Source organism: Artemia sp. Qi Xiang Cuo, chromosome 12, assembly GCF_049724085.1.
Source record: "Artemia sp. Qi Xiang Cuo chromosome 12, ASM4972408v1, whole genome shotgun sequence".
In the NCBI taxonomy this organism is placed as follows: domain Eukaryota; kingdom Metazoa; phylum Arthropoda; class Branchiopoda; order Anostraca; family Artemiidae; genus Artemia; species Artemia sp. Qi Xiang Cuo.
The window spans coordinates 37937287-37950257 of NC_142805.1; the positions used below are offsets into that span (position 1 = coordinate 37937287).

The 12971-nt window shown below is 34.4% G+C and overlaps 1 protein-coding gene across 1 annotated transcript in view; it reads left to right on the plus strand.

Annotated features, from left to right (window-relative positions):
- LOC148946088 (uncharacterized) overlaps window positions 1-12971 on the plus strand; it is a 146064-nt gene that overhangs the window by 48135 nt on the left and 84958 nt on the right. Inside the window, exon 5 of the mRNA XM_089097598.1 lies at window positions 11227-11351. Within this exon, the coding sequence (XP_088953724.1) occupies window positions 11227-11351 (125 nt within the window). The remainder of the gene's footprint in view (window positions 1-11226; window positions 11352-12971) is intronic.

A 12971-nucleotide genomic window follows, 5' to 3' on the forward strand; every position in this document is an offset into this window, starting at 1 on the left:
GCTTCGGTCGTAAGTTAAGCAGTTCTCAAGAGTTAGGGTACTCACACCATCTCAACAATTATAGACCTTGTCGGAAATGGTATTCATATTAATCATTTCAATATTTACCGTAAAATTCTTATAATTTAATGAGCTAATTGCCAACAGTTTTGCTCGTGGAATTGTATTTTCAATTCAATATTTTCAATATATCTCCTATAAATGGACATGTCAAAATTCTTTTCCCCATTGTGCGTAGGTACCCCCTTGCAACACTTTTAATTTCCTTGTTGTGTTTCAGTATAAAGTACACCTTCGGACTTACAAACATACCACGGGATATCATGTCACTTCTATTTTCCGATTTCAAAAATAAAAGTTGATTTGGTGCCCGATGTTCGACCAGTTTTGGATAGACCTCACCGTCCCATTTGGTATAGTCCATCCATGAACTGTTGATTTCGCCGTGCCCCGTATCATTGATTCAGTTTTCAGTTTATACTTCTAAAAGTAGAGAATCTGTGTCCCCATAGCAGATAGCATACCTCTATTTGTCCCTTCCCAGGCCATTGTACCCTAGCCACATTGCAGTAGAATTCTAACATAAGCTTTTTCAGAAATTTCCGGGATAGCACTCCCTGCAGCAATATTTTTATTAAGCACAAAGTTTTTTTTATTCAATAGTACCATGTCCGGGCAAATGATTATAGAAGTGCAGTTTGGATCGGTACTAATTTGAACACATTGTTCGGGATCGGTCACGACGTCACAGCGACTCCTATTCATAATAACAATTTATTTATGCCGTCTATACATACATGGTTGTACAGATAGGAATATAGGAAATAAATGAAAAGAAAACTGAAAAATAAAAAATTATACTTCTGACGAAAAGGACGACAACAAGTAGCTCAGAATACTCAGTAACTCATGATTCTATAATAAATATCTTCTTATAGCTCAGTAGTACATAACACTAAAAACACTCCTAAAACGTAACGCATAAACACTCATAATACAGAACGCATAAATAGCTTTTTTTCCATTAAACGAGAAAATTAAGGTGAAAATTTATTCTATTTTCTCTAGATAGTCTAAGAAATCGGTCGTATTGTTGATCCATTTTAACAGTAATATAAAATTATCCAAATTTGCGTATAACACTATTTTTGAACCATAGTGGAATTCCAAGACATATTTACAAAACCGGAAAAAGTACGCGCGGATACGCTTTATATTACTTTTACTTAAAACTTCCAAATGGAAAAATGAAAAATACATGAGGTTCAAAGATTGAAATATAACTACTAGCAAGTCTTTGTTTATCAAAACGACCTTTCACCCTGTTTAGCAGGCCATACATTTTCCTAAGTTTTTCCAGTACAGACGATAACACACACTGCCACGTAGCTTTAATTGTCGGGCCAAAAGGCAAGCCAAGGTATTTAATGGAATCATTATTAAAAAATTAAGTGATCCCACCCTAATAGACTGATGCTGGAAATCACTGTTATTGTTTGCCATTAGGAATTCTTTTTTAGTAGGTTCAATCTCTAATCCTATCTCCCATAGTTGTGAATGTAATATGTTAATTGCATTTTGTATTGATATTAAATTTCCGAGAACAACAAAATATCATCAGCATACGACAAGTGGCTAATGTCGATACCGTCAACCATATGGGAGTAGGTACCGTGTTACTGTTCTAATTGCGTTATTAAATATGACGGGGATAAGAACTGGCCATAGTTTTACTCCACGATGTAAAGAAATTCGGTCTAAAAGTCAACCTCCCGAAACAATTCTTACAGATGAATTGGACACGGGATATAAATGGGCTCACTCCACTACGCAACAATGATAAAGAAGCGTGGTTATGCAACATACTATCAAACACTTTTGAAATATCAACTCCGCACAAAAAAAGTTATTTTTTAAAATTATGATGGCGTTCCAATATTTCTAAAAATATTGCTTGTACATTTTGAACCCGTAAACCACTTTGAAAACCTAACTGATGGTCCCCAACATCACATTTTGTTAATAAATATCGGAGTAAAGTATTTTCAAATGATTTACTAATATCAGCACAAATTTTTATAAGTCTATATGATGAACAGTGTGTAGAAACCTTGATCTTCTTGCGTATACATACTACTTTGCCTTCTCCCATCAAATAAGTGACATAATGCTGGATTACTATTATTTGATATAATAACATAAGATTTTCTAGTAGTTTTGTAGCGCTATATAAAAAGTGCTCTGATAACACTGATAACACATCTATCCCGAACACTTTCGCACATTTTACCAAAGGCCGAATTTAAAATGAGTTTATAAGTTTCCTTTTCGACCTTTGTTTTCTCTTCAGAACATTTCTTGACAAAAGTGTCAACAAACTTTTTCAAATAAGGTTTTGGATATAAATTGGAGGGCTCTATGAGTCTTTTTGACATTGAGATCGTTGTCACACATCCATTTTAACACCACACGATGTAAGACATATTTTCCTTCGGCAGGAGGTCGGAAATAAGTTTTTGTTTTGAAGGTGTTCAATACGTTACCTCCTCGTTCACCAAAAATCTGTTGCTAGGACTCAAAGAGTTCCTAGACATAGGTCTATTAAAGCATGGAAAAACTAAATCCTTTACCGAACCGTGAAGATCAACTGGTATCTCCCTGTCAATTTAAAAAAAACATCCAACAGACCCATTGTCCTCAACACTGCCAATATTGGGCAAATCGAAGGCTTGAGGGTCATTGATTCATTTATAGTCACCGCAGGGTAGATCGTAATGAGAGATAGCCAAGGGGTATAGGAAATTCATATCAAGGAACACTGCATCCGACATTGTCCCCGTCTTCTCTCCAGTTGGATCACTTTCCAAGATATGGTCCCCATAAAAACGTCCCCATCCCTCATTGACCTCTCGATAAACAAGTGTTGATCAATGTCGGTGATGAGTCCGATTTTTTCACCACTAATTTTTAGCATGAGGTCCATTACCAGTTGAGGAGAGGAAAAATAGTACCCTCTATCAAGCTTAAATTCATCATAAATTTTGTCCGTATTTTTGTAAACAATGTCCAATAGAGTGAGCATACCACTTGACAAATTCAACTTGCAGTAGTAAAACCCATTTTTACACCTTCCCTCTGTCCACAATTTTTTGGCAAAGCTGTATTCAGGAGGAGTATACCTATGATCGTGCTGACTGTCGTAAACGACTCAATTGAGGGAATAGTCTCATTGGCGATTCCTGACATGGAGTTATAATGATCATAAGGATACATGCCCTTGATCATTAACAAATAATAAAATCATCTGGAAATTGTTGCTTGAGAAGCGGGAAAGCGTTGCAGCCGTCATCATTTTTCTGCACTTAAACCAATTCACTCAAAGATTTGGGAAAAAAGCTGAAGGAATCTAAAAAGATGATTTTTTTATTGTACTCAACACCGTCTTCAAAATATTTCTATATAAATTCCAAAACAAGCAGCTTTTTCGCTGATTTAGGTATGGTTTTGTAGGAAAAGCTGTCTACCACCCATCATCCACAGCTCCATTTCTTTGAAGTTGTGCAATTGCTGGTAGCACATACGTCAGATCCTAGTTAGAATTGTGTATAAAAACTAGAAGAAAGAGCTGCTGCTGAATTTTTAAATTACATGTATTATGGGCCCACCCCCGAAAGTTACTTTTCCCCATTGAATTAAGATCAGTATGGTTATCGTGGTTTTGAACAGCATCTTTAGCAGCAAGAGAGCCCCTACAAACCCCCAAGAAACATCCCCTTTTCTAGGGAACGTTGCTCCTTATCTGATAATGACATAGGGTAGTTGACGTGACGCAATCGTGAAATCGATTTATTTGTTTTTTTTATTAGCCACATAGTAATTTATCCATGCTTTGATATTGAAATTTCATTGGGCATGGGCATAGGAGCACGCTACGAGTTTGTGATCTTTGACAGGATTTGGCCTTGATGGGTCAGATACCTCCAACGATGTCACTTCAAAATTAAAAGGTACTTTTTCACTCTGCAAAAGGGAATTTTGGAAATGTTTAAATTGTAAAGTAGCTCTGTCTCCTTCCGACATTTCTACCCTTTGATTACCATGGAGCTTGCAACATTTCATATGATCCTTGAAAGTTCGCTTGGTTCTATATGGGGAAAGGCACATGGGGCAATAGTGACGTTCCCCTTTTCTAACACATTGAGATAACAATCGACTTGTTGCAGTAACGGGGAAAAATGACCGTATACAGTTTACATCTTTGGGGGGGTTCATAAAAGATCCAAACCCAATTTTTAACATTATCTACCATCGGTGTCCTGACTGAAGTTAAAACCCCTTTTTTATTTGGTTTCTCTCCACCATCTACAAATTCCGTATCATACTGAAGAACCAACACCCCAACCCAAAATTTTCCTTTGCTTTTTCAAACATGGTTATTTCTTTTAAGGACACAGGACACTTTTCCTCTAAACAATCAAAATTTACTTTAGGAAAATTTTCCCCACCATTGCGTGCAAGTCTGTCAAAATTTTTCATTGTTGAATCATTTTTCAAGGTTATATGAGCTGCTGCAAAAAATGAATATTTAAAACATTGCAAACTCGTGTCCAAATTGCAACCCTGAACCCGTTTGGTAGCTAAAAAATCTGGGGGCATTTTATTCGTCGACTAGTACCCGCCCCCTTAAAATAAAGTTTTTTTTCAATCTATTGAGTTTCAGATCCATATGTTCAATGTATAAAAATGTGGACCTGCTTCCCTTTTCATTAAGTGTGTCCAAAGCGGATATTAATTTATTGACCCCATTAAAAAGGTTACCCTTAAATTAGTTTCAGCCAGGATAAAAAATTTGATTGCCGGTTGAAAAATGAAAATAAAAATATCCCCTGACGCCTTTTGTTAAAAATAAACTTTTTGATTAACTGATGCCTTAACACCTACCTAACCGCCCAAAATCCTGAATCTGAGTCTCAATAAGTGCTCGAACTTGGTCAATACACATTGTGTGGAGAAAATTGTCAGGGTCCGTTAAAATAACACCCCCGTCAATTAGGTACTCCTCAGGAGGATTGAAAACTACCCGGTGTGTTTGTATATGCCCTAGAGTAGATTCTAACAAATACATTTCACGTAGCTCCGGGGATGTGACGGTATTTTAAAGTCCTGCACCACCTTACAAGTACTCAATTCACTAATATTAAAGGCATCGTCAAAAATCTCCAGGGAAACATCAAATCCCACAATTTTAATAGGACTGTTCATTCCTTCAGTTTTAAACCGAAAATCAGGGGGGGGAATACTAAATGACGTACCTTTACGAATATTTTCTTGCGATGATTGTTCTGGTTCCGAAGGACTTGGAATGGTTTCAATTAATATCAAAAGCGTGTCAATGACGTCCCTGCTTACGTGTCCTGGAGACTCCACCCCAGCTTCCTCTCCCAAAGCACCTGTAGGACAAATTATTCTTTGAAATTCCTGTGGTGCGATGGTAGATGGAACATAGTGCCCACGGGCCGGAATGTATAATTGAACAGGTCATCATCCATCCCCCACCCAGGCATCGCTATTCCGATGGGTCTACCCCCTGCCCAAGTCCTTGCTCATTTTTTGGTTGAATCTGCATAGGCTTAGAATATAAAAAGATAGTTTTAAAACACATTTATGTTCCCTCAGTGTCTTTGCAGATGAAAGAAAAATAGAACAAGAATGACTAGAATAAAAAAAATTATAAGTTTCAAAGTTCTAAAAAATGTGTCACTGCAAATATTGTTTTTCTAAAATAAAAAAAAAATATATTAAAAAATATTAAAAAATCGTTGTACCCATAGTGCATATACTACTACTAATCATACGAATATTATACAAATACCTGTAATTTGGTACCTAAAAGGATCGTAAATTTGTTTCGCTAAAAATTTTCATTTCATTTTTTTTAATATCGCAAGCGAATTCTTTTTTATTGCAAGTATATTTAATGTGATTTCAAGACATGGAAAAAACTCTAAGAGGGATTTAGGACAATGCCCTGTTCATTACGAAATTGCATTTGTCCATTTCTTGTTCACTACCAGAATATTTTTAAAGGGAGATGAGTGTCGTCGTACTCACAGTGCATATACTACTACTAATCTCATTAAGACAATACAATTAGCTGCAATTTAGTAACTAAAGAAACAGTAAGTGTGTCGATAAAAAAGAAGAAAACTGTACAAAAAATACTAAGATTACGAATCTCTTCCGATGCTATATCAGAATCCGTATCGAAAATTCTTTTACTAGCCACAATTGTTCTCTAGTTAATAAGTGTTCGAGTAATGATGTTTAAAATAATCTGCTTCCACCTTTTATAATGCCAGATAAGTTAATTGTGTAATCTAAAAGATCACGCCCTATCGAAAGTAAAATACACCCAAGACTAATATTCATTGGCTCCAATAAATAAATAGCCGTTTTTTCTGTGACTATATATATATATATATATATATATATATATATATATATATATATATATATATATATATATATATATATATATATATATATATATATAAAATATATATATATATATATATATATATATATATATATATATATATATATATATATATATATATATATATATATATATATATATATATATATATATATATATATATATATATTAATCTACAAAACTATCGTATGATTCTAAATGACGTAATTTTCTAGATAAAAAAACAAAACAAACTGTGATTTATTGAAAGTTGAGTTCAACTGTCAAATCAACTCAATTTGTTTTTTTTTATAATTGTAATTTCTTCTTCATCCCCTCCCTCTCGGTGATGTTTCGACGTTAGTAAAATACTTGTCGACTATCACCCTCTGCTACTACTATCAACTGTCTGGTCTTCAAAAAACTGGTTCTGGATGGTTTATCATTGTTGCCATTTTTTTTGTGGTTTTGCGGGGAGAAATTCCCTAGTATTCCAATCTTCTACCAGACGCACTGTTTTTGTAATTTCTGCTTCATCCTCCCCCTCTTCCTTTGGGGATTTCTTGTTTTTAATTGACGATTCGATATTTGCCATTAAAAGCTCGTCTTCTTCGGTTAATTGGAAATTTTTTGAATCTTGGGTGTCGTCATAAATTGATTACGCCTCACCCCCTGAAACTAAAAAAATAAAATATGAGATATCTCGCAAGGATTCGGGGGGGGGGGGAATAAAGTATGGTGGGTATGCAAGATTGATGTGTTGGGTACGATTATTCTGCATATTATGCAGTAAGAATTGTTTTGTCTGCAATTCTAATGTGTTAGGTACAATTATTCCGCATATTATGTAGTACGAATAGTTTTCAAACTTCACACTGTCCAAGTATTTAATAGAGAAAAAGAGAAAAAAAGCTTATCCCTCAATTTTCTGTAATGTCAATATCGTTTTTAGCCACTTCTTGTTAATTGATAAATTTTAAACAGCTTGAGCGGTAGGGGGTTTATCATACATGTACCTTTCAAGTTTGACCTTGCTGTTTATTGTAATTTCTACTCTTTTTGTCTTATTTTGTATTTTGCATGTATTACACGTATTTTAGATACTTTTGTAAGAGAAGGACAGAAAATTTTGGGGAATGGGGATCAAATTGGATAACCCTCCTGCGTTATTGTCATGTTCCTAACAACTCTTTGCACAAAAGGCCATATGGTTCATATACTTCCAGATGAAAGAGAACACAAAAATTACACAATAGAGCAACAGGAAAAATCTTTCTCTGGCGCTCAATCCTAATGAAATATCCAAAAGTAAGATAAAAATCTAATACTTAAGAAAAAAATTTGGGTTGTATATTTGCAGATTAGGGGAGGGGAGGGGGGTAGAGTATAGTGGATATTTATGCCTAATGTACTAGGTACAATTATTCTGCATATTATGTAGAAAGAATTATTTTCTAACTTCACACTGTCCAAATACTTTAAAGAGTGAAAAAAAAACTTACCACTCCATTTTCTGTAATGTTAATATCGTTTTTAGCCATTTTGTTAATTGATAAAGTTTAAAACATGTTCTAAATTATATATGGAATTTTTTAAATGATTGATGCCTAAAAACAAACAAGTGTGATGAATCACACCCGTCTAAAAGCTACTGGCCCCCAAAAGTGCATGGACCTGATACGGTTCAGTGATACCTATAGCTCCTATAGAAATATTACCTAGGACTCTACTGTAATCCATGAGCCAAAATTGTGTAGTCCTGGGTCAATAAGATTTCTATAAATGGTTTCAGTAATAGCAAGGGACTGTTTAACTGTAGCCAGCGGAGATTGGAGTAGGCTAAAGAGTTGACTAACCTTAGACGGAGAAGAGTTGAGACGAGTTTGTAAAAGTTGTATAGATTAGTGTATATTCAATCAAGAGGCTTTTGGTAGTTGGGACCTTTACACTCTCTTTTAAATTTAAAAATCACCAATGAGGAAAATTACAGCATTTGGTATTTTTGATAGCACAGAGTCAGCACTGGCATGCAATTTTTCGATAAAACTTATTTCATCAGCAGATCACTGATTAGGAGAGTAATAAAAACAACACAAGACTATTAAATTGAATAGACACGGTAAAACCTTTGGTCGAACACAAACCCACGTTATCTCATAAAGGGAGCTTAACACAGAATCCAGATTTCACTTCGATAAAATCAATACGAAGAAAGAAAGAAATCCACCACATTTCTTATTAGAGGGAGGATTTTGGGTTTTCATCTACTGCGTCATTGACGCTTTACTGAAGTCATGTGTCTTGAATAGTCTTGGAAAGAACTAATAGAATCAACTCTCCCAATTGTATTTCAGCCTCCTATTTTTGTATCTAAAAGCTCTTAATATTACCTACGATGCTTTGATAATATAAGAGTCGTTGCCGCATCCTTTGTTCGGTCTGATTTTAGCCATCTGGTTGTATCTTCTAGAGTATGGAATACACTCTCAGCTATCTCCCAGGGCTGCCATTCCTTTGGCACATTCAAACGTCTTGCGGTTGATTTTTTGAAAGTTAGTTTTAATATATAAATGGTTAGAGAAATTGTTTATATTTATTTGTCATAGTTTTTTCATTTTTATATTATGGATTTTTTGCCATTAGGTATCTTTTCTTTATAAGCAGTTTATTTATTATTTGTTTCCATCTGGTCATATAAAAAAATGAACGGTTTAAAAAAAATCTGGTGGCTGATTTTCTATGTTCTAATTTCATACCTGTAATTTGTTATATATATTTTTTTTAATTTGTTATATGTTTTTTTGCTAGATTTGTGGAGTCCTGCTTTGTGGAGTCATGCATCGCCTGATTTCAGTCTCATATTTGAATGAAGTTCCTTTTCTTCTGTCGCTTCTTCTCTTTTCTTTTTCTACTCTATATTTTTATGAGTAAGGGTTTTTGTATTTTATGTGCTTAAATGACTAACAATTTAATATTTGAAAGCCTTTTTTCGTGATCCCCCTCTTTTACAGGCCAAAGAGCATTTGTGGGGGATTTGTGATTAGGCTATAGATATTTTTTTTAAATTAATATTTTATCTTATCTAGATTGAAAATTTGATATATAATGATATTGATAGCTGAAAGCTTCTCAGTTCAACATTTTATTTCACCATGATTTCTGGTCGTTTTGAGTTTGAATTATTATAGGAATTTATTTCTGTTGATCTTAATTTTAATATAGCCTTTACCTTTCTTCGTAGAGCTTCTTTTTCGGACATTTTTCTTCATTAATTATTGTTCGCTTTGGATGCCACATACCTATTTAACTTTAGCCTATACTATAAGGGGTGCAACTACTCAAGGTCACCCTGCAGTGCCGTTTGCAGTCACAGTTCTGGTTAGGGAAACTCCTGAGGGATTGACACTGACGCCAATATGAGGCCGAGCAAGCAGGAATTTCCCTTTCGGAGATAGGAAAAGAGGAAGCATTGTATGACGGATAGCAGATCTAAACCATTTCGTAACACCAGAACAAATCCGTAATTGTTAAAAGAAATAGTTTTTTTTTGTTTGGACTGGTCATTATTCCATAAAGAAACGTCTTTTCATTAACTCTAATTATTGTCACAAAATTTCATAGAGGTCAAAAGTCACAGTAGCCTAAACTAAAATTCTTCCCCATCCAAAAACTCCAGCAATACGACTAAATAATAATCCCTCACCTCCGCAATTGTTTTGTAAGAACCAGAGAACGCTCGGTTCTTCGAATTCGTCTTTTCTTCATAAGAAAATGTCTTCCATTAGCTACAAATATTGTTATTATTATTTTTAACCAAATAATTGTTTTTTTTTTAACCAAAACTGTTTTTTTTAACCTGTAACATATTATATCCTCTAAAATTCCATTTAAGTTGAAACCCTTATTAGTCTAAACAAAAAATCTTACCTATAAAAAAGCTAAATTATAAAACTTTAAAGTATTGAATCAGAATTTTTTTTTTAGAAGAAATACATCAATGGTTATTATTGTAGGGGAAACTAATTTTTTTTCAGGTATGTTGATTACGATGGTTTGATTTTCATGTAGACTTTTTCTTATCTTTTACTAATATTATTACTTATGTGAGTACCTTTTGATGGGAACCATTAATGTTATTGGATTTTATTATTCTGGATCACCTTTAAAAGAAAATACAATAATATAAATATTGTTATCAAAACACTTTTTTACTGATTGGATTACAATTGACCCTGCTTTGTTATAAATAGAAATACAGGGTTCATTATTTTAGCCCCACTAAAGACGAACTTGGTAAAAAAAATCATTATATATTTTATTAAAAGAAAAAAAGGTTTAAAGAGCTCAATTTAATCAAAGCCAACGAGAAGATTACCTGGGGCCGAATGCCATTGATAGGATGAATGTATAACTGAATGTTTGACAGTATTTTGTGTTTTTATTAAATCAGTTTGTTTGTCGTTTTGGTCTGAAATTTTTGACATTAGTGTCTCGCCTTTATTATTGAAGGTTTAATTTCTTTGTTACAAAGGCTAGCTTACGTTTGTAGTATTTAAATACATTTTGCTCTTTATCTTAGAATTTGTGACAGATATGTTGAATTAGGTGTAATTATTTGCTACTGTTCTGTTTTTGCTATTGGTCTGCCTTTGACAACAAGCGTATGAGCTTTTCCTAATTTAGCGGAGTACGAACTTCAAGCTTTTTATATCAGCATTCACCTTAATCTGTTGATAAATATTTATTTACAGAGAAAAACTTAATTTCGCTAGTTGCTGACAACCGTGGTATCTTGAATGTGTTTCAAAATGATACAAAGAAATGGTGCTGTAAGCTAAACGGATATGCGCGAATAATTGGCGTAATAAATGTTGCTGTAAGTACATTTTGTAGTATTTCTACTCAATAATTTTTTAGTTTTTGTTTATAATTTTGTAGTGTTTTGTTATTTACACATTAAGGGGGTGGGGGGAAGTTGAAACTGACCTCTCATTTACACAGAAATAAAATTACCCCCACCCCCCTAATGTGCGGGTATGTACCCTGAGTTGGTATGTGTAGGGGTGGGGGCTGAAATTCGTTTCCAACAGGAATGATTGCTATATTCTTGGAGAGCATAAAAAAGAGCATTGGGGAGCATAATTTACTTCATTGACTCAAGTTTGCGTTAATTGGACTTACTCCTGATGCAAATTTATCAGATCGACCTACGTTGCGCCCCGTAATTTTTTCATGGAATCCACCTATTTTGCCCCCCTCCCCCAAAGGGAATCCTTGATTCGCACCTGCCCACATTGAATGGCGGGGATGGTCGCTTTTCTCAATGGTTCCAGTCTGAATTATTGTCTTCTCCGAAAATCAAATTTAAATAACAAATTTCTTATATTAATAAACCTTTTACAATTTAGTTTTGTTTGCCATCATGAATCATGAATTTGCCAAATCATGAATTAGTAGGTTCTGCCTATAGGCCTAGCAACAAGCGGACGAAAACCAGTCTCATGACGGTTGACAAAAGCCGATAACAGGAAATCAATAGCTGCGTTCGTTTTCACCGTTCGTCGTTCTTAGTACTAAGAATATTTTCTTGGTTTTACTCTTCAATTGCGTTTTATTTCGCCGTTCTGAGAACGTCGTTTTAACTGAAAAAACGGCTTATAAAAGCTTTCCTTAGCCAGATAAAATTTCAAAGCCACAGTAAGTATATTCGTATCTCTTCGTTAAATTCTTTCGAGGAAAAGTAAGTTTCCAACGGTTTCGCATCTCCTCATTGAAAAAGGATGCTTTTAAAATTATTCATATATTCTGGGGAAATTGAGTATTTTAGAAGCGAAATCCAAAATATGTCAGTGAGTTATATATTTCTGTATATAACTTATATAGGCCTAGTCAGTTAGTTACACATATTTATAAGTAGTAGGCTAAATTTGTCACTGAGTTATATATTTCTGTATATAACTTATATGCCTAGTCAGTCAGTTACACATATTTATAAGTAGTACGCTAAATATGTCACTCAGTTATATATTTCTGTATATAACTTATATAGGCCTAGTCTGCGAGTTACACATATTTATAAGTAGTTGGTTAAATATGTCACTGAGTTATATATTTCTTTATATAACTTACATAGGCCTAGTCAGTGAGTTATGTATATTTATAAGTAGTAGGCTAAATATGTCACTGAGTTATTGCCTTTGCAAAACAAAAGTGATCCGTTTATCTGGCCTCCCCCAGGCCATTCAGCATGTCCCCAGGTGGCGATAGGGGAACGCTCTACAGATATGTAGGGTACTTCCATAGGAGGCATGGACCATGGGGGGACCTTGTCCCTGGGGGTCCATAATAGAATCTGGGGCACCCTTGCCCGGGGTCATAAATACAGGTGGAGGAGGAAGAAGGCCCCTCAAATGTACACTCAAAAGGGCCCACTGGTTTATCCACAAGTTCCATGAGTTGCAAACCTTCTCCCAGCAATGGGTTAAATTACATGGTG